General features: G+C 46.1%; 1 protein-coding gene across 1 annotated transcript in view; it reads right to left on the reverse strand.

Annotated features, from left to right (window-relative positions):
- Positions 1–22,954, reverse strand: part of MYRFL (myelin regulatory factor like) — a 250,541-nt gene that overhangs the window by 168,183 nt on the left and 59,404 nt on the right. Inside the window, exons 8-11 of the mRNA XM_063927477.1 lie at positions 10,285–10,357; positions 8,127–8,237; positions 7,174–7,264; positions 3,583–3,783 (exon numbers count right to left, since the gene is read on the reverse strand). Of these exons, the coding sequence (XP_063783547.1) occupies positions 3,583–3,783; positions 7,174–7,264; positions 8,127–8,237; positions 10,285–10,357 (476 nt within the window). The remainder of the gene's footprint in view (positions 1–3,582; positions 3,784–7,173; positions 7,265–8,126; positions 8,238–10,284; positions 10,358–22,954) is intronic.

Below are 22,954 nucleotides of genomic sequence, written 5' to 3' on the forward strand. Positions count from 1 at the left end.
GGCGGCCGCAGTGCGCGTCATTGCCCAGCGACAGGGGTCGCCGGGTTACGTTGCGACTAACAAAGGAAGCAGTTGCAGAGCCGACCGCAAAGAAGATTGACAGGAAGAAGGCGTGCCAGGGCGGATCTGGTCCGTTTGGAGCCGTTTTCGGGGAGTGGTGAGTAAAACGCAGGCGTGTCCAGAAGAACGGAGGGTGGATGCCTGACGTCAAAGCCGGCTCCAGCATCGCAGAGATCGTTGCACAGGATAAGTAGGTATAGTGCTAGTCATCTTTTGATTGAAATTTTTTTTAGCTTAGGGCTGCACAAGCGATTGCAGCCCTGCTAAGCCAAAATACACTCCCCCATAGGCGTGTGCTAGTTGATCGCAGCAGCAGCAAAAAGTTGCTGGCTGTGATCAACTCGGAATGACCCCCATAGTCAAAATCTTAAGGAAAGTTAGTGCACATCCCAAGGTGTTAGGCAGCTTGTGATACCGATTCGATCCCAATGCACACTCCCGTGGGGTCGGTATCGCAAGGCTAGATAGATTGTGCAGGCAAGTCAATCTTGACTATCTAGTGTACCATCTAGTACAAAGTATAGTCAAAATTGGCACTTAGTCAAAATCGTATATAGACAAAATCGAAAAGGAGTGTTATGGTAGACTTACCATAGTTAAATCTCTTTCTGCGAGATACATTGGTTCCACAGGAAAACATTGAGGTGTATAGTGGATCTTGATCCAGAGGCACCAACAGGCTAAAGATTTAAGCTGTCCCAGGATGCATTGGGCCTCCCCTATAAACCCTGCCTCCAGGCACTGAGAGCTCAGTTTCATTAACCAGTCCAATGCAGGAGCAGGCAAGAGAGAAGCAGATGTTAGTCACATAGAACCACATCATCACGACAGGAGAAGGTACCAGCGGCTAATGCCATACAAACCCACAGAAGCAAGGTGCGTCAGGGTGAGCGCCCTGTGGAACCAATGTACCTTGCAGATAGAGAGTTAACAATGGTAAGTCTACCATGACACTCCTTTTCTGCAGCAGGATACATTGGTTTCCACAGGAAACATTGTGGATGTCGTAAAGCAGTTCCTCAAGGGAGGGGACACGCCTTAGCGGGTATGAGAACCCGGCGTCCAAAGGAAGCATCCTGGGAGCCGGAAATCTCAAAGGCATAGAACCTAATAAATGTGTTCACTGAGATAGTAGCATGAAATCAGTGATATTTTCGCTACTTTACAAGCAAATTTATGCTAGATTGACTATTTATTTTAGTATTCAACTTCTATATGTCGCACAAAGCTTAGGATTTGAAAACAAATCAATTAAAAGTTAATTTTTAAATTAATTAATTTACAAGCGTGTCCCAGAAAAGGCATATAGTCTCTTTCCTTTTACGTCTCTGTAAAAACCTTTCCTTTTATAGCAGGGATTTTCAACCTTTTACAACTCGCGGCACACTGAGCAAGATTGAAATATTGCCAAGACACATTTAAATATAATGGTGATGCATGGTGCAGTTGCGTGTCCCAGGATGTCATCATGTCGCAGATTCTCCATAGGTAACGCCTGAGCCACGTCTGAGAAAGCCAGAAGAGCCCAACACTGCCCAGGCCCAAAATTAGAACTGGCTCAGCAACCAATAAACAACCAGTATTAATCGTTCCAGGGCCTCAGAAGCAGCAAAACACTGACGGGCCTGGCTGTGCGTCTATGGCGGCAGACCTGGAGACTGCTCAGGGCACACAAGTGTGCCACGGCACAGTGGTTGAAAAACACTGTTTTATAGGCTTTACAAGAGAGACCTTGCCCTGCAATCCCAGAGACCAGTAGTAGCTATGCTCAGAAGATGGCACCCAGTGTCTCTGTCAGGAAATGAGGGAGAGTGTGAGGCAGCTCCAGGGCGGTAAATCTATGTGGAGATGGCGCCCTGGGCTGGGGGAAGGGCTACAGGTCAAGCGCCGGTTCCCCTATGCTGGACTTCCACCGCCTGTACTACAGAGCCTTATTAAATGGGGCATTAGTATACCCAACCTGTACTCTTACACTCTGGCGGTCTAGTGGGGTCCCTGCTCGGTGACAGTGTCTACGTTTGCGCCGCGACCTGTCTCCCCAGATCGCGGATGATACGCGATTTAATGGCGGATCCCACCTGGGGGACCCTCTTACATCCTCCCCGTAGCAGCCATGGGATCCAGGAGAGCGGTCTGTGACTGTGTGCCTAAGCCGGAGCATCTCCGCTGCAAGTACCCGGGAACAGAGCCTCGGAAGTATGCGTAGCCGCTTGGGAGGTAATGGAGCTGCAGCGCTGAAGTGTCACCCTGACATACAGCGCTGACAGCCCAGTTGAAGAAATCTTCTTAGAAATGCTTTTTCACCCCGCCCAGTGCAGCCCTCCTGTTAGGTGACCTGCTGCTGCAGGCACCAACTCAAAACTGAGTTCTCAGTGCCTGGAGGTGGGGTTTATAGGGGAGGCCCCAATGCATCCTGGGACAGCCTAAAGCTTTAGCCTGTTGGTGCCTCTGGATCAAGATCCACTCTAAACCACGATGTATTCCTGTGGAATCAATGTATCCTGCTGCAGAAAGTACAGATAGTCAAAATCTATGCTATCTGTGCTATCTGGGCTCTGGGGGGAGTTCAAGGGAAATCGCATAGTCAAAATCGGGCATAACAAGGATCTCACCATGTGTACACACCTTAAGAAGTGCTACAACATAGCAGCCGCAGTTTTTTTCCAGTAGAAGTTCCATTGTGCTCCGTACACAGACTCAGTCACACAAAATATATCGTACAAGTGTCACATATAAATTTAATCAGCAGAGTCTCCTGGTGCGCCCTAGTCTCACGGGACCTGCTTCACCAAGAGGGGCTAAAAGGCGCAACTGTAGCAAAGATGTATGAGGACTTGAGGAGACATCTGTATATTACATATATTATATTTATATATATATATATATTATATTTATTTTAGATTACGCTGCATGTGTATTGATGCTGAGGACACATCTGTATTATATATAGCTATATCAGAATACTACAAGTAGACTCTCAGGGTATGTGTTAGGTGGGATAAATTTGCAAACTGCATAAAAAGAAATGTTTTACATTAATTTGGCACTAGTTAGTAATGAGTAACATGGTACATATAAATATAAGGCTTCTTATGTTAAAACATTGCTGAAAATAGAATCCAATAGAATGATGTAAAATCCAATATAATATGAGTCAACATCATGTATTGGGACAACTGTTAATTAGAAAAGAATCTCTCTCTCTCTCTCTATAATATATATATATATATATATATATATAATATTCTTTTCTTATTAACAGTTGTCCCAATAAATTATGTTGACTCATATTATATTGGATTTTACAATTTAACAATAACCTCATGTTTCTATTATAAATATATATATATATAAATAAAATAGAAACATGAGGTTGTTGTTAAATTGTTCCATTATTCCGTTTTTGCACCACACAGGTCACTGCTTTGTTGTGATGAAGAAGCCTCATCTTATATGTCACTTGAATTGCATTTGTATAGCATAATGTACTACAAAGTGGCACAGCTGTTTCTTGAGGCTCACCTCCTGAATGTTCCTCTTTGCTCTTCTGTCAGACGGATGCATCACTGTCCCCATCACTTTCATATTGCCACAAACAACCAGTGCTTCATCCGGCGTGTCAGTGTTAATTCCTACACGACCATGAGACACCACTGTATCTGGGATATGCCCTCGTTGCCAAAGGGCATCATTATCATTCTCAAACTGCCCAGGGTTCGATGCCTAAGATTCACATCACAACAATTTATAAATTGCTCAACATGATTGTTTAGAATTTCATATGTACTATCATGTACCATCAGGGCTGGTGGGAGATCAACCAGGCCCGTCCAACAGGCTCGGGCCCTGGTAATAAGTACCTGCTCCACCCCCACTCTTGGTGCCAGTGTACCATGTGCCATATTAACCAATGCTTCAGACCCAGCGAACCTGTTGTCTAGGTGCAGCCCTTGGTCTGCACGTGTAAGTATATGCTGTCAAGGAGGAATCTGAAGAGCCCTCTCCAGCAAAATAATTACAAAAAGGTATTCTATAGCCACTATGGCATTAGCTCTTGGACGGCAGCTTGGCAAAGCTAACTTTTCAGAACTTGGTAAATTGGCTATGTGCATTGTAGGAAGGCAATTGATATGCCGGCTGTCGGGATCCCGGCGCTCACCATCCCGGGGATCCTGGCGCTGCCGACAGCTGACATATCGACAACTATTCTCCCTCTTGGGGTGTCCATGACACCCCTGGAGGGAGAATAAATAGCATGGTGCGCTGCCTGCATTCCGGCAGTCACGATCCCGGCGCCAGTAGGCTGGGAGCCGAGAACCCAAACGCCGGCATAACATACTACACCCACATTGAAAGCTATGGGGACTGCTTATGCAAACAAAAATATGCGGACTACTGCAGATATCTTATGTTAAATAGGTGCTTTACTAAATAATGTGCCAATCCTCTTTTTGTGGGGGATTGACCATAATTACTACATTAATAAATACTGTAGGTGCATGAGTGTCTACGAATAAATTACCACCTCAACACCACAAATTAGTTTGGTCTGGCTCTTATATCTCATCTTGTACAGAGAAGGTAAAGGACACTTGTAAACATCTTTATGTCCCTTAGAGAAAGCAGACACCGCAGATAGGAAGGCGGTGCTTGGTGACAATTTACCAACACTCTAGGGCAGTATACTTGTGTTACTGGCTTTGAGCCCTTAGCTAACAAACCATTTTTATAAAAGTACAGATGCCTAGCAGATACAAATATACAACCAACGATAATAACACAGAAATGCCAGATCTACCGATATCATGCCGAATTTCACTGAGGACATCTTTCTTGCCCAATAGGTCATACCCTCTCAGGGTGCCAAAAACTATTCTGTACCACACACACAGTGTGACTGTGGGTAGGTATGCTTGTGGGATATGTATTAATTTGCTCATCTGTAAGGTACCTTCTATAAGCAACTCTGTTAAATTGAAATGTATCTTACTTCTAAAAACACTCTCCTTCATGAGTAAAGAGATTATCCTATATACTAGAAGGCTAATGTTGCTCCTCATCTCTATGGGGGGAATTCAAGCGTTTTGCGCACCGGCGCCCACTGGAACTGCCCAAATCAAGTGTTGCTCCATTTGGGAGTGCCCACAGCCGCAGGCGCCGACATTACTGTTACGTTCGTATGTCATATGGGCTGGTAGCTAGTAACAATATAATGACCTAGGGCTGTCATTTTGTCATGATCATTTATAAAATGGTAATTTAATTTTGACATCTGTGTCCTATTTTTATCAGAGTTAAAATGACAACGCCTAGACATATAAATAAATATACATAACTAAGATTTCTATGCCCTCAGTGAACTTTGAGGAAGTGACAAAAAAACATGTTTAAGGAGTCAATGTTCACTATAACATCTAATTATTCATGAGATCAGGTGGGATACTAAATGCAGCTGTCAATTTCTTTCCACATAGACACACACTCCAGATATTCCTAACCTCATTCTGCTTCCATTTTACCATCCTTGATCTCTCAAAAGTCTTTGTAGTTCAAGGCTAAAATAGGATTAATGCAATCCAATGTATTGCTTCTGCTGTCAACTGTGAACCATTGTGAAAAATCTTGATGACATCTACATGTCTGTGATGGCAGTTGACGTGTGTTGACATGACAGACTGCATCTGGCAGACAACAGAGGGAAAGTTTTCCAAGCATAGACCTGTAGTCTTTCTCTATGCCCCTAATTGGAGTGACACATTCACTCACTTGTTTACTACATACACAGACATATTAAGGTGCATACAAACTGTGCAATATTTTAGTTAATATCGCTCATTTTCCCCCTTCTGAGCGATATTGACTAAAATATCACACAGTGTGTATGCCGCAAACGACGGCCGATGCAGGTTCCATGGGGTCCTTAATGACCCCCTCTATCGGCCGTACATGCAGCTCAAATTTGCCTATTTCGTCCAAAACTGCATGTACGGGCCGGCCGCCCCGTGACATCACTGGGTGATATCATTAGCGGTAGTGTGTACGCACAATGTTGGGCGGCCCAGGAAAGAAGGGAACACACGATGCGATATCGCTCATGGAGAGTATCACACACTGTGTACCTATCTTTAGTTACAACTATGGATTGCAAATTGATGTTTACCTACAATACCACTCTCCTAAAGTATGTCAGTGACTATAGAATCATCCTAGTGCTTTTTATCACCTGTGTTCAGTCTACTATGAACACAGCACTAATCCCTAAATCCGTCTGGATCATCGATCTCAGTGTAAAATGGATGTGTAGTGTATACAGGGTTTTTTGGTGTCAAGAACCCAGTGTTTTGACAATTTTTATCTGTCATAATTTTATGTTGAACATATATATATATTTCATAGATATTAATAATTCCAAAGACTGACTTAATTAACATTGGAAAACAATGGTTTTGTGCCCTAAGACCAGGGGCGTAGCCATAACTTTGTGAGCCCCATAGCAACATTTTGAAGGGCCCCTCGTCCCAATGCTTTTAGAGAGACACTTCTCTGCAGCAGTTGTTCATTGTACGCCCTATAATAGTGCCCTAGTTCATTTTATGAACCATAATTGAGCCTTATTTAATGTTATGCCCCATAGCAGTGCCCTAGTTTCTTTTATGAATCGCAGTAGTGCTTAAGTTCACCCTATGTCACCTTTCAGAGCTGCCAGTACACATTATGCCGCACAGTGCCCCCAATTCACATTATGATATATAGTGCTCCCTGCTCATGCTGTGCCTCATTACAGTGCCCCGGTTCATATAATATAACATTAAAATGCCCTCCAGTTTATCTTATACCATACTACAATGAGCAAGTCCAGGGGCATCCCTAGATATATTGCAGGCCCCAAGGAAAAAGTTTGAAAGGATCCCTACGTAACACCCAATAGCAAAAAATGTATATAACACATGTAACTTTGATAGGGAAGGTAGGCTTCTCTCAGCTCTAGGCCCCATAGCAGCTGCACTGCCTGCACCTATGGTAGCTACGCCCTTGCCTAAGACAATAGTTTATGGAATGTGACAGGTGTTTGTACTGTGCGAGGCAGAATAGATAAAAGAAATGCAGACATACCCTTACAATGATCCTTTCAGAAACATGAGCCACTACCAGAGAGGAGGATTCCTTACTCTCAGCATACAGACCAACCACCAACATGAAATACCTGCACAGATGAGAACCGAAGCAGATTAGATCCAGGATATGTACAAACAGGATCTGATTAACAGAGGGGATCCCCCATACAGCCTCAACTCCAGACATTTCTCACAAAATAGATTAAACAAAGCTACACAAAAAAAACAACAACAACTTTGAACTAAAATATTACCTAAAAAAACAGCAGCAGGAGCTATATACAGTATGCACAACGAATACAAATGAGAACTTCAGAAGTAGTAATGTAAGTTTCACAAGGTAGCAGAATTAATGTATATTGGGTTTACGGACCATAGGATATCAGATTTCTTTTTCAATGGACTAAGGGCCTAATTCAGCATGGATTGTTATTCTGAGAAATTGCAGTTGTCTGTGAGTAGAAAGGTGCCACAGGAAGAAAAAACTCCCCGTGCAAGTTAGCAAATGCATCGCAGATCGCTATCCATTCGCAGATGCATATGTAATTTCCAGATCATCGAAGATTTTTTGCTGTCTGAGCAAATGTACGCAGGTCGAAGACTGCCACTAATCTGTGACTGAGATGGCCTGGAAGTAGTCTGCGCTGAGTCAGAGACCCTACCCAAAAACGCCTGGGCACGCCAGCGTTTTTGTCTGACACATCCAGAAAACGGCAGGTTTGCGCACAGAAATGCCGGCTTCCTGTCAGTCAAACAGCGGCTACATTGAGATTATTATCTGTACACATTTACTGATGCTATTACCCCTCGTACGTGCGCAACGCGGACGCTGCGCATGCACAGTTGCTCAATAATTGCTCAATTTGCATATTCTCTGAATAGCAATCCATGCTGAATTAGACCCTAAACACGAACTAAATCAATCAGTAAAGCACACTGAATACACAGTACCTCTGATCAGGATTTGGTTTTCCTTTTTTTCTCATGTTATTTGCAGTAGTTTCGCTAAAATGTAACCTTCCCAGTGTTACTTTAGTTACCTGGTCTGGGGGCAAATGTACCCTACAAAAGAGAAAACATTTTAAATGTCAATCAGTAATTTACAATTCCCATGACCAGGACACTGCTACAGCCAAAATCACAGTGGCTCCTGTATTAGAGAGCTGATTTTTTTCTAATGCAGAATACAAACCTGAACAAATTCACCAATGATCCAACCAATTTTATGATTTCTCTATGATGGAATGCTCTTGAGAGCATCCAATTTATAGTATACATACTAGTGATTTATCGGTCTGATCCGAAAAAGATTACACAAGCCTGCAAACTATGATTGACTGAAAATTGTCTGCAATTCCAAAGGATGTTTGTGCTCCCGATTTAAAAAATAACTCCTCCTCCTCCTCCGCCCTGCACCCGGAAGAACCTCCGGCTGCATTGCTAGGGGGAGGAGGAGATTACCTTCCGGTACCAGGGCTGCCTGGAAGAAGGCATGCTGGGGGGGGTCGGCGTCTGCGGAGGGGGCGGCGGGTTGCGGCGGTCGGCGATAAGAAGCCCATAGGCTTCTATAGGGTATCACCATCCAGAGATGGCGATACCCTGGATGGCGAAAAACCAGCAGTAGGGTCTTAGTACATTTGAAAATGCAGTAAAACCCCCATTTTCGGGGGTTTTACCGCATTTTTCCTTTAGTACATCCCGCCCTCATTCACTTTCGACATTCAATAACTTACCCACTCATGTTGGTTCCATCTCCTGAACATCACAAGAATTTGACCATTCCTCTCTCTTGGCGCTAAAAAACTGGTCCATTCCCATATCCTCTATTGTCTTGACTAATTCTTCTCTCTGGTCTTGCCCCGAACCACCTTTTTCTTCTTTACCTCTTGAGCTGCTGCTAGACTGATCTTTCTTGCCCTCCACTCTATCTCTGCCTCCTCTCTCTACCAATCCCTCCACTGGATCCCTATCATCTACAGAATCCAGTTTAAAATCCTCATCGAAACAGCATCTCCAACTTCATTTCCCTCCACACCCTCTCTCCCTTTCTCCTGCCCGTAACTGCTTCCTCTCCTCCCTACTATTTACCACCTACCACTCCCAGCTCCAAGACTTCTCCCGAGCTGTTACTAATTTATGGTACACTCTTCTTTGTTCTATTAAACTCTCCCCCAACATCCAAAGCTTCAAATGCTCCTTCAAACCTTTCTTCTTGACATTATCCTACCAGATCTCTCCCTGATCTGTTTAGCTCTCCTCCATCCCTAACCCCTTGCACTGTTCAATGATCCCACTTTCCCTTTTATAATGTAAGCTCTTTAAAGCCATGTCCTACTTCTTCTTCTTCACCCCTTCACACTAACTACACCTATAGGTATATGCTATAATTATGCCTAACCATTATGCTATGTACGGCACAGTTAAATGTGTAGTGCCTTATAAATAAATGCTAATAATAATGAATATAATTCATAGAAGCAGATATTGTATTCAAGATATTTTCTCTTTTACACTCTAATGTGCCAGCTTCATGTAAAGCGTTAACCACAGTTTTGTCAGCTGTCCTCACCCAGTCAGGAGTGCTTTACCAACCCCCTATAGTGTCATTCATAATGACAGTGCTGTACTGAAGTAGCACTGTCCCCAAACCCTACATACCAGCTAGGATGCAAAGCAATGTTGGCTTAAAAAACAACAACATTTTGGACGGGTTCTTACATTTTTGTATACAAAAAGTAGTTCTTTACAAGGTTGGATAAAAACGGACTGATTTACATGAGCTAAGTATGGGTTGTGTTGTTTCAACAATGTTGTTTAACCTAAGTTTCATAATCTGTTGACAATAGCGAATCAACATTTATTATTAGAGCTTTACATAAAGCTATATTTTCCACAAGCTTATTAAGTTGTCACTTTGTAAATGTCTTACTCCTACACATTCAACTTACCAATTAAAATAATGAAATTCATAGCGATAAACAAAAAGTCAGTTACCGTATGTCATGAATAATACATGATTTTAATATCCATCGCGTATATCCATATTAACGTAACACACAAACCATGCAGAGTAGCAGCTGTATCTGAGAGGATGATGAGAAAGACTTACGTAACAAGGCGGAACGGTCTCTTGCTGCGATCAGATTGAGACTGCTCAATGGTGATTGTCTGGTTCATAGATTCTACCTAAACATAAAAACAAATGTTTCCTGATCTGTATTATGGTAATATAAAGCATTACACTTTCACAATTCACAGCAACTACAATTATATCACTATATAGAGAAAGATGTGAACAGTAGTATGCAGGGTAGCTTATAGTATTCAATAAAGAAATAGGAAAGCACATTAAGCATTAGATTTTAAAACCTGCTGGTAAGAGTCTATTGCCACCTGAAAGTTACCGTGATTGTTAGAAAGTTGTACAGTGGTGCTTAAAAGTTTGTGATCCCTTCAGAATTTTCTATATTTATGCTGAAATTTGGCATAAAACTACCTCAGATTTTCACAACCTAAAAGTAGATAAAGAGAACCAAATCAAACAAATGAGACAAAAAATTAGAAGCGCTCATTTTTTTTTTATTGAAAAAAATGACCAAATATCACACATCTGTGAGTCACAAAAGTATGTGAACCTTTGCTCTCAGTATCTGGTATGACCCCCTTGTGCAGCAATAACTGCATGTAAATGTTTCTGCCAATTGTATATCATCGGCTTGGAGGAATTTTACCCCATTCAAAACAGCTTCAAATCTGTTATGTTTGTGAGTTTCCTCCCATAAACTGCTTGCTTCAGATCTTTCCACAACATTTTGATTGGATTAAGGTCAGGACTTTGACTTGGCCATTCCAAAACTTTATATTTATTCTTCTTTAAACATTCTTGTGTGCTTTGGGTCATGGTCTTGCTGCATGAGTCATGGTCTTGCTGCATGACCCATGTTCTCTTGAGATGAAACTCATGGACAGAAGTCCTGAAATTTTCCTTTAGAATATTCTAATATAATTCAGAATTCAATGTCCCATCAATGATGGCAAGTCGTCCTGGGCCAAATGCAGCAAAACAAGCCCATGATACCACCACCACCACCACCATGTTTCACAGATGGTATGAGGTTTTTTTACTGGAATGTGGTGTTCTCCTTTCTCCAAACATAACGCTTCTCCTATAAACCAAAAAACTCTATTTTGAACTCATCTGTCCACAAAACATTGTCCCAATAGCCTTCTGGCTTGTCCAGGTGATCTTTAGCAAACTGCAGACGGGCAGCAATGTTCTTTTTGAAGAGCAGCGACTTTCACCTTGCTATCCTGCCATGCACACCATTGTTGTTCAGTGTCCTTCTGATAGTGGACTAATGAACATTAACATTTGCTAATGTGAGAAAATAGGAATTTAATACCTACCGGTAATCCTTTTTTCCCTAGACCATAGGGGATACTGGGATGGTAAGAGTTACCATGGGGTATAGATGGGGTCCATTGGAGCCTGGCACTTAAAAAATTCTTCAGTGTGCTGGCTCCTCCCCTTTATGCCCCTTTTGCAGACTCAGTCTAGGAAAACTGTGCCCGAGAAGATTGACATTCTTTGAGAGGAGGAAAACAGATAAGAAAAAGTGGTGAGATACGAGCCAGCACATAGCATAACAAGAGGATAGCAGCGCAATCCACAACTTGAAACTAGGGACAGCAACAGCAGACCCAAACAGTAAACACACAAGAACAACTCTTGCAGAAAAATTCGAAGCACCGAGGCGGGCGCCCATTATCCCCTACGGACTAGAAGAAAAGAAATTATTTTCTCTCATGTTCTAGGGGATACTGGGATGGTAAGAGTTACCATGGGGATGTCCCAAAGCAAGCTGCCAGAATGGGTGGGAGAGTGCTGAGACCCCTGCAAAACCGAGCGACCAAACTGAAAATCCTCAGTAGCCATGGTATCGAGCCTGTAAAACTTTACAAAATTGTTTGAACCAGACCAAGTAGCAGCTCGGCATAACTGCAAAGCCGAGACACCACGGGTAGCCGCCCAGGAAGAACCCACCGGCCTTGTGGAGTGGGCCTGAACAGAACTCAAAAGCGGCAAGGCTGCCGAAGAGTAAGACTGTTGGATAGTCATCCAGAACCAATGAGCAATCGAATGCTTCAAAGCAGAACAGCCAATCTTCGTAGCATCATAGAGAACAAAGAGGAAATTACATTTCTGGTGACGAGTAGTTCTCTTGACATACACCTTCAAAGCCCAAACAATATCCAAGGATTTTGAGGAACCTGACATGTCAGACAACACAGGAACCACTATCGGCTGGTTGATGTGAAATGCCGACAATCTTAGGCAGAAACTGCGTGCGAGTCCTGAGCTCCGCTCTATCCTCGTAAAACACCAGATAAGGGCTCTAACAGGATAAGACCCCCAATACCGAGACACGCCTCACTGAGGTCAAGGTAAACATGACAGTCTTCCATGTCAAGTATTTCATGTCCACCCGGTGTAATGGCTCAGACCATTCAGATTGGAGAAAAGTCAGGACCAAATTGAGATCGCACGGTGCCGTAGGAGGTATAAAGGGTGGCTGAATACGAAGGACACCTTTCAAGAATGTCTGGACTTCCGGGAGAACAGCCAACTGTTTCTGGAAGAAAAGAGACAGGGCCGAGATTTGAACCTTAATGGATCCTAAACGAAAGCCCATATCCACACCAGCTTGCAGCAAAAGAGCAAGAACTTGCCCAGATGAAAATCTGCAGTGAAGTACTGTTGACTCTCACACCAGGAATCATACTTTTTCCAGATGCGGTGGTAATGCTTAGATATGACCACCTTCCTAGCCTGGACCATAGTCGAGATAACCTTGGCGGGAAGTCCTTTTCGGGCTAAGATCTCTCTTTCAACCACCATGTTGTCAAATGTAACCACGGTAGTCTGGATAGATGAACAGACATTGCAGAAGAAAGTCCTTTTGAAGCGGAAGAGGCTGGGGCTCTTCGAGGGACATGGCCAGGAGGTCCGCATATCAGGCCCAGCGAGGTCAATCCGGGGCAATCAGAATTTCCTGAACGTTTTCCCTTTTTAGTCTCTTTAGGACCCTGGGAATGAGAGGAATTGGAGGGAACAGATAGACGAACTGGTAAATCAACAGCGCCGTCAGAGCGTCCACTGCTGCAGCCAGTGGATCCCTTGTCCTGGAGCAGTATCGACACAGCTTCTTGTTGAGTCGAGAAGCCATCATGTCGATCAGCGGGCAGCCCCACCATTGCACCAACAGCTGAAACACCTGTGGGTGAAGGCCCCACTCCCCCGGGTGCAGGTCGTGCCTGCAGAGGAAGTCTGCTTCCCAGTTGTCCACTCCTGGAATGAAGATGGCAGACATGGCCCTGGCATTGCGTTCCATCCAGAGGAGTATCCTGGACACCTCTCGCATTGCGGCCCTGGTTTTTGTTCCTCCTTGTTTATTTATGTATGCCACTGCCATGGGGTTGTCTGACTGGACCTGCATGGCCTGATGTTGGAGGAGATCATCCAAGTGTGGAACAATGTTCACACCCCTTACGCGGAGTTGAAGCATCATCTCCGCCATCACCTTTGTGAACACCCATGGAGCCGTGGATAGGTCAAAGGGTAGGGCAAACCTGAGGTAAGCCTGATGAGGCGGCCATATTGGGATGTGAAGATACGCATCCTTGATATCCAGGGACACCAGGAACTCCACCTCTTCCAGGCCTGAAATCACTGCTGTGAGGGATTCCATCTTCAACTTGAACACCCTTAGGTATGGATTCAGAGATTTGAGGTTCAAGATTGACTGGGATGAACCGTCCGGCTTCGGTACCATGAACAGGCTGGAATAAAAGGCCTTGTTTCTGAGTAGAGGGGGAATTGGAACAATTACCTGCATTTGTTACAGTTATTGGATGGCCTCTAGCAAGGTAACCTTGGACACAGGTGAAGCTGGTAAGCCAGATCTGAAGAATTTGTGAGGAAGGAGCTGCTGAAATTCCAACCAGTATAACTGGGAGACAAGGTCTCTCACCGAAGGATCCCAGCAGTATTATGCCCTCAAATGGCTGAAATATTTGAGGCAAGCACCCACCTGAACTTCCCCTTGAGGCTGGGGCCAACAGTCAGGCGTAGGGCTTCGTAGAGGCAGAGCTTGAACTCTGTTCCAGGGAACCAGCGGCCGCTGGTCTGCGTGTTTTACATCGGTTTCCCCGAGCAGCATTAGAAGCACCTCTGGCTCTGCCCCTAAATCTGGCCACATAAAAGGACTGGAGAGAGGGGCTGGGATAGGCACATCTGGCCGGAGGAGTCGCTGATGGCAGATTGGTGGACTTTCTGGCAGTAGCTTGTGAAATCCACATGTTCAGTTCCTCACCAAACAAAGCCTCCCCCGTGAAAATAAGAATTTACTCACCGGTAATTCTATTTCTCGTAGTCCGTAGTGGATGCTGGGCCTCCGTAAGGACCATGGGGAATAGCGGCTCCGCAGGAGACTGGGCACAACTATAAAGAAAGCTTTAGGTCTAACTGGTGTGCACTGGCTCCTCCCACTATGACCCTCCTCCAGACTTCAGTTAGGATACTGTGCCCGGAAGAGCTGACACAATAAGGAAGGATTTTGAATCCCGGGTAAGACTCATACCAGCCACACCAATCACACCGTATAACTCGTGATACAATACCCAGTTAACAGTATGATAACAACTGAGCCTCTCAACAGATGGCTCAACAATAACCCTTTAGTTAAGCAATAACTATGTACAAGTATTGCAGACAATCCACACTTGGGATGGGCGCCCAGCATCCACTACGGACTACGAGAAATAGAATTACCGGTGAGTAAATTCTTATTTTCTCTGACGTCCTAAGTGGATGCTGGGACTCCATAAGGACCATGGGGATTATACCAAAGCTCCCAAACGGGCGGGAGACTGCAGAGTGCAGCACCGAATGGGCAAACTCTAGGTCCTCCTCAGCCAGGGTGTCAAACTTGTAGAATTTAGCAAACGTGTTTGACCCCGACCAAGTAGCTGCTCGGCAAAGTTGAAGAGCCGAGACCCCTCGGGCAGCCGCCCAAGAAGAGCCCACCTTCCTCGTGGAATGGGCTTTCACTGATTTAGGATGCGGCAGTCCAGCCGCAGAATGTGCAAGGTGAATCGTACTACAGATCCAGCGAGCAATAGTCTGCTTTGAAGCAGGTGCACCCAACTTGTTGGGCGCATACAGGATAAATAGCGAGTCAGTCTTTCTGACTCCAGCTGTCCTGGAAACATATATTTTCAGGGCCCTGACTACGTCCAACAACTTGGAAGCCTCCAAGTCTTTTGTAGCCGCAGGCACCACGATAGGTTGGTTCAGATGAAAAGCTGATACCACTTTAGGGAGAAACTGGGGACGAGTCCTCAATTCTGCCCTATCCAAATGGAAAATCAGATAAGGGCTTTTACATGACAAAGCTGCCAATTCTGATACACGCCTGGCCGAAGCCAAGGCCAACAACATGACCACTTTCCACGTGAGATATTTCAAATCCATGGTTTTCAGTGGCTCAAACCAATGTGACTTTAGGAAATCCAACACCACGTTGAGATCCCAAGGTGCCACTGGAGGCACAAAAGGGGGCTGAATATGCAGCACTCCCTTAACAAAAGTCTGAACTTCAGGTAGTGAAGCCAGTTCTCTCTGGAAGAAAATCGATAGAGCCGAAATCTGGACCTTAATGGAACCCAATTTAAGGCCCATAGTCACCCCTGACTGTAGGAAGTGCAGGAAACGGCCCAGCTGAAATTCCTCCGTTGGGGCCTTCCTGGCCTCACACCACGCAACATATTTTCGCCATATGCGGTGATAATGGTTTGCGGTTACTTCTTTCCTAGCTTTAATCAGCGTAGGAATGACTTCCTCCGGAATGCCCTTTTCCTTCAGGATCCGGTGTCAACCGCCATGCCGTCAAACGCAGCCGCAGTAAGTCTTGGAACAGACAGGACCCCTGCTGCAGCAGGTCTTGTCTGAGCGGTAGAGGCCATGGGTCCTCTGAGATCATTTCTTGAAGTTCCGGGTACCAAGCTCTTCTTGGCCAATCTGGAACAATGAGTATAGTTCTTACTCCTCTTCTCCGTATTATCCTCAGTACCTTTGGTATGAGAGGAAGAGGAGGGAACACATAAACCGACCGGTACACCCACGGTGTCACTAGAGCGTCCACAGCTATCGCCTGCGGGTCTCTTGACCTGGCGCAATACTTTTCTAGCTTTTTGTTTAGGCGGGAAGCCATCATGTCCACCTGTGGCCTTTCCCAACGGTTTACAATCATCTGAAAGACTTCTGGATGAAGTCCCCACTCTCCCGGGTGGAGGTCGTGCCTGCTGAGGAAGTCTGCTTCCCAGTTGTCCACTCCCGGAATGAACACTGCTGACAGTGCTAACACGTGATTTTCCGCCCATCGGAGAATCCTTGTGGCTTCTGCCATCGCCATCCTGCTTCTCGTGCCGCCCTGTCGGTTTACATGGGCGACCGCCGTGATGTTTTCTGACTGGATCAGTACCGGCTGATTTTGAAGCAGGGGTTTTGCCTGACTTAGGGCATTGTAAATGGCCCTTAGTTCCAGAATATTTATGTGCAGGGAAGTCTCCTGACTTGACCATAGTCCTTGGAAGTTTCTTCCCTGTGTGACTGCCCCCCAGCCTCGAAGGCTGGCATCCGTGGTCACCAGGACCCAGTCCTGTATGCCGAATCTGCGGCCTTCTTGAAGATGCGCACCCTGCAGCCACCACAGCAGAGACACCCTTGTCCTTGGAGACAGGGTTATCAGCCGATGCATCTGAAGATGCGATCCGGACCACTTGTCCAACAGGTCCCACTGAAAGGTTCTTGCATGAAACCTGCCGAATGGAATCGCTTCGTAGGAAGCTACCATCTTTCCCAGGATCCGCGTGCAGTGATGCACCGACACCTGTTTTGGTTTTAGGAGGCCTCTGACTAGAGATGACAGCTCCTTGGCCTTCTCCTCCGGGAGAAACACTTTTTTCTGGACTGTGTCCAGAACCATCCCCAGGAACAGTAGACGTGTCGTAGGGACCAGCTGCGACTTTGGAATGTTTAGAATCCAGCCGTGCTGTTGAAGCACCTCCCGAGATAGTGCTACCCCGACCAACAACTGCTCTCTGGACCTCGCCTTTATCAGGAGATCGTCCAAGTACGGGATAATTAAAACTCCCTTCTTTCGAAGGAGTATCATCATTTCGGCCATTACCTTGGTAAAGACCCTCGGAGCCGTGGATAGACCGAACGGCAACGTCTGGAATTGGTAATGACAATCCTGTACCACAAATCTGAGGTACTCCTGGTGAGGATGGTAAATGGGGACATGCAGGTAAGCATCCTTGATGTCCAGTGATACCATGTAATCCCCCTCGTCCAGGCTTGCAATAACCGCCCTGAGCGATTCCATCTTGAACTTGCATTTTTTTATATATGTGTTCAAGGATTTCAAATTTAAAATGGGTCTCACCGAACCGTCCGGTTTCGGTACCACAAACATTGTGGAATAGTAACCCCGTCCTTGTTGAAGTAGGGGTACCTTTACTATCACCTGTTGTGAATACAGCTTGTGAATTGCCTGTAACACTGCCTCCCTGCCTGAGGGAGTGGTTGGCAAGGCAGATTTGAGGAAACGGCGGGGGGGAGACGTCTCGAATTCCAGCTTGTACCCCTGAGATACTATCTGAAAAATCCAGGGATCCACCCGTGAGCGAGCCCACTGATTGCTGAAATTTTTGAGACAGGCCCCCACCGTACCTGGCTCCGCCTGTGGAGCCCCAGCGTCATGCTGTGGACTTAGAGGAAGCGGGGGAGGACTTTTGCTCCTGGGAACTGGCTGTATGCTGCAGCTTTTTTCCCCTACCTCTGCCTCTGGGCAGAAAGGACGCGCCTTTAACCCGCTTGCCCCTATTGGGCCGAAAGGACTGTACCTGATAATACGGTGCTTTCTTTGGCTGTGAGGGAACATGGGGTAAAAATGTAGACTTCCCAGCTGTTGCTGTGGAAACGAGGTCCGAGAGACCATCCCCGAACAACTCCTCACCCTTATAAGGCAGAACTTCCATGTCTCCTGGCAGAAATGGACATTGCACTAATTTTGGATGCCAGCCGGCAAATATCCCTCTGTGCATCCCTCATGTATAAAAGTGCGTCTTTTATATGCTCTACGGTTAGCAATATAGTGTCCCTGTCTAGGGTATCTATATTTTCTGACAGGGAATCTGACCATGCAGCTGCAGCACTGCACATCCATGCTGAAGCAATAGCTGGTCTCAGTATAACACCTGTGTGTGTATATATAGATTTCAGGATAGCCTCCTGCTTTCTATCAGCAGATTCCTTCAGGGCGGCCGTATCCGGAGATGGTAGTGCCACTTTCTTTGACAAGCGTGTGAGCGCTTTATCCACTCTAGGGGATGTTTCCGAACGTGACCTATCCTCTGGCGGGAAAGGGTACGCCATTAGTAACCTCTTAGAAATTACCAGCTTCTTATCAGGGGAAGCCCACGCTTCTTCACACACTTCATTTAACTCCTCAGATGGAGGAAAAGCTACTGGTAGTTTTTTCTCTCCAAACATAATACCCTTTTTTGTGGTACCGGGGGTAACATCAGAAATGTGCAACACATTTTTCATTGCCTCAATCATGTAACGTGTGGCCCTACTGGAAGTTACATTAGTCTCATCGTCGTCGACACTGGAGTCAGTATCCGTGTCGACATCTGTGTCTGCCATCTGAGGTAGCGGGCGTTTTAGAGCCCCTGATGGCTTTTGAGACGCCTGGGCAGGCACAGGCTGAGAAGCCGGCTGTCCCACATTAGGTATGTCGTCAAACCTTTTATGCAAGGAGTCGACACTGTCGCGTAATTCCTTCCACAGCACCATCCACTCAGGTGTCGACCCCGCAGGGGGTGACATCACATTTACAGACATCTGCTCCGCCTCCACATAAGCCTCCTCATCAAACATGTCGACACAGCCGTACCGACACACCGCAAACACACAGGGAATGCTCTGACAGAGGACAGGACCCCACAAAGCCCTTTGGGGAGACAGAGAGAGAGTATGCCAGCACACACCAGAGCGCTATATAACACAGGGATCCCACTATAAATGAGTGTTTTCCCTTATAGCTGCTTTTTATATATCTATATCTATATATATATATATATCCTGCGCCTAAATTTAGTGCCCCCCCCCCCCTCTCTTTTTTACCCTTCTGTAGGTTTCAGACTGCAGGGGAGAGCCAGGGAGCTTCCTTCCAGCGGAACTGTGAGGGAAAAATGGCGCCAGTGTGCTGAGGGAGAAGGCCCCGCCCCTTTTCCGGCGGACTTCTCCCGCTTTTCTGGAATACTGGCAGGGGTATTTTTACATCTATATAGCCTCTAGGACTATATATGATGTAGATTTGCCAGCCAAGGTGTCATATATTGCCCTCAGGGCGCCCCCCCCCCCCCCCCAGCGCCCTGCACCCATCAGTGACCGGAGTGTGAGGTGTACATGAGGAGCAATTAGCGCACAGCTGCAGTGCTGTGCGCTACCTTGGTGAAGACCGAAGTCTTCTGCCGCCGATTTTCCGGACCTCTTCATGCTTCTGGCTCTGTAAGGGGGACGGCGGCGCGGCTCCGGGAACGAACACCAAGGTCGGGTCCTGCGGTCGATCCTTCTGGTAATGGTGTCCAGTAGCCTAAGAAGCCCAAACTACCACCTGTTAGGTAGGTTCGCTTCTTCTCCCCTTAGTCCCTCGCTGCAGTGAGTCTGTTGCCAGCAGATCTCACTGTAAAATAAAAAACCTAAATATACTTTCTTTCTAGGAGCTCAGGAGAGCCCCTAGTGTGCATCCAGCTCAGCCGGGCATAAGATTCTAACTGAAGTCTGGAGGAGGGTCATAGTGGGAGGAGCCAGTGCACACCAGTTAGACCTAAAGCTTTCTTTATAGTTGTGCCCAGTCTCCTGCGGAGCCGCTATTCCCCATGGTCCTTACGGAGGCCCAGCATCCACTTAGGACGTCAGAGAAAGGAAGGTTTTCAACGCCCTTTTTGGAGTCGGCGTCCACTGTACACTGTTGCAGCCACAGAGCGCTGCATGCCGACACAGCCATAGCAGTAGAGCATGAGTTGATAATGTTAATCTCCTTAACTGCCTCACTCATGAAGTTAGTTGAATCCTGAATATGTTGTAGGAGTGTTAGTAGCTCATCTTGAGGTATGGTTACAAAATCCTCTATGATGTTAGCAGACCATTTAACAATGGTCCTTGTGATCCAACCACAAGCAATGGTGGGTCTCTGTGCGACTCCCACTGCAGTGTAAATGGATTTGAGTGTAGTCTCAATTTTACAGTCAGCAGGGTCTTTTAAGGATATAGTACCAGGGACAGGCAGCACAATCTTACATGACAGCCTGGACACTGAAGTATCCACAATTGGAGGATTCTCCCACACCTTCCTATTCTCAAGGGGGAAAGGGAAGGTGTTTAGCAACTGCTTAGGGGTTTGAAATTTCTTGTCAGGATTACCTTCTTGACAGACGTTCATACAGCAGAACACACACACAGGAGCAGTGAATAAAACAGATTCCCAGTGTAAGCCTGGATGGAGTGAAACAGAGAGGAAGAGAATCAGCATACCGCTGCCTCTATCAGCTAAATGCTTTGCCGGTCAGAAACTAGAGCCTTAATAAGGTAACTAGTTTATTTATATATATATATATATATATATATATATATATATAATATATTCCTCCCCTTCCCCGTCTACAAAACCCCCTGGTACCAGTATAAGGTGTGTTTTTAGGGGCCATGAAGGAGCAGCGCTTCCCTGCATGCAGCCTGGAAATGGAGCCTCTGAGCTGCTGGTCCCGCTCTCTGGGAAGCCCCGCCCCCTTAATGGCGCGTGGTCCCTGCATAGATTATACTGGCAATCACTCCAAGTTTACAGAAAACGGGGTTAAGACCCCTTTTCTATGACAGCGCCAGTGTGGGTACGTGCAGCGGGCACTACAGCGCTGAGTGCCTGCCATGCCCTTTTGCCGCCATTGTAACCGGGGGCCCGCTTACCGGGACCCCTGTGCCTGTACTCACCACTCCAGCGTCTTCAGCTCTGTTAAGGGTGGCGGCATGCTGTTGGAGTGCGCACACGCTGGGGGTAACGTGAAACAAAACCTCAGGAGCTATGTCCTGTCAGCACGGATTCGCCAGTCCCACGGCGCAGGCAGACTGGTGCTAGCCAGTACTGCCTGAAAATAATAAACTAAAATAAAGCTTTGAAGAAAACCTCTCTGGAGCTCCAGAGAATGCACCCAACTCCTTGGTCACATTTTTCTAAACCGAGTCTGCGGGAGGGGCATAGAGGGGAGAAGCCAGCACACTGAATAATTTTTAAAGTGCCAGGCTCCAATGGACTCCATCTATATCCCATGCTAACTCTTACCATCCCAGTATCCCCTAGGACATGAGAGAAAGGCCTTTAGTTGCTACCTACCTAGGGTTCCTTTGTGACCTTGCAAACTATTAGACGCCTTGCTCTTGGTGTGATCTTTTTTGGTCGACCACTCCTGGGGAGGGTAATAATGGTCTGTAATTTCCTCCATTTGTACATAATCTGTCTGACTGTTGATTGGTGGAGTCCAAACTCTTTAGAGATGGTTTTGTAACCTTTTCCAGCCTAATGGGCATCAACAACTCTCCTTCTGAGGTCCTCAGAAATTTCCTTTGTTTGTGGCATGAGATACTTCCACAAACATAAGTTGTGAACATCAGACTTTGATAGATCCCTGTTCTTTTAAAAGACAGGTTGTCTGCTCACTCCTGATTGTCAACCCATAGACTAAAAATAACTGACTCTAATATCACCTTGAAAATATCTGCTAAGCCTAACTTCTGCAGCACAACTTCTCATCAGACTCCACCACATGCCTCCTAGGTGACATCAGACTCATCCATAATGCCCCCCAGGCGACATCAGACTCCTCCACAATGCCCTCTAAGCAACAATAGACTCCTCCACATGCCCTTTAGGCCACATCAGACTCCTCCACATGCCCCGTAAGGCGACATCAGACTCCTTCACATGCCCCCTAGGTGATATCAGACTTCTCCACAAGTCCCTTTCTAATCATGTTCCCTTAAAAAAGCCCTTTGGCTTGTAATATTGTATACAGTTGATTATTTTTTTATTACATAATTCTGCTTCTATGCACCTCCATTTAAAGTTCACCTTGGAAGAAATATACACAACATCCAATTTGTCTCAGCGCTCAGTGAACAGGCCACTTATCTGTCAGCCCATCACAGACAGAAGAATAGTAAATTGAACTATTTTTTTGTCCCAGGTTAAGAGATAATGGGGCAGATGTATTAAGCCTGGAGAAGTGATGAAGCAGTGATAAAGAAGTGATATGCGGAAGGTGATAACGCACCAGCAGGGCCGAACTGCCCATCTGGCACTTCTGGCAAATGCCAGAAGGGACGATGGGCAGGTGGGCCGGTCCAATCACAGAGATGCCGGGAAGGCTGCACGTAGCGCAGCTCACGGCTATCTGTTTGTGCCCCCCGCCACCAGAAGTGCCTGTTTGAAATGCGCAGACACGGCACACCACTGCCCCCGTCTGTACTGTGCAGTAAAACCGAAATGGTTGTGTGCTGCGAGTCCACGCCCCCTAACTTGCGGCATTCCCCCATGCGCTGTGCCCGTGCGCCCCCTCTGTGCCCCTGTGCCTAGCGCACACACGCAAATGCCAAA

Source organism: Pseudophryne corroboree, chromosome 6 (assembly GCF_028390025.1).
Source record: "Pseudophryne corroboree isolate aPseCor3 chromosome 6, aPseCor3.hap2, whole genome shotgun sequence".
NCBI lineage: Eukaryota > Metazoa > Chordata > Amphibia > Anura > Myobatrachidae > Pseudophryne > Pseudophryne corroboree.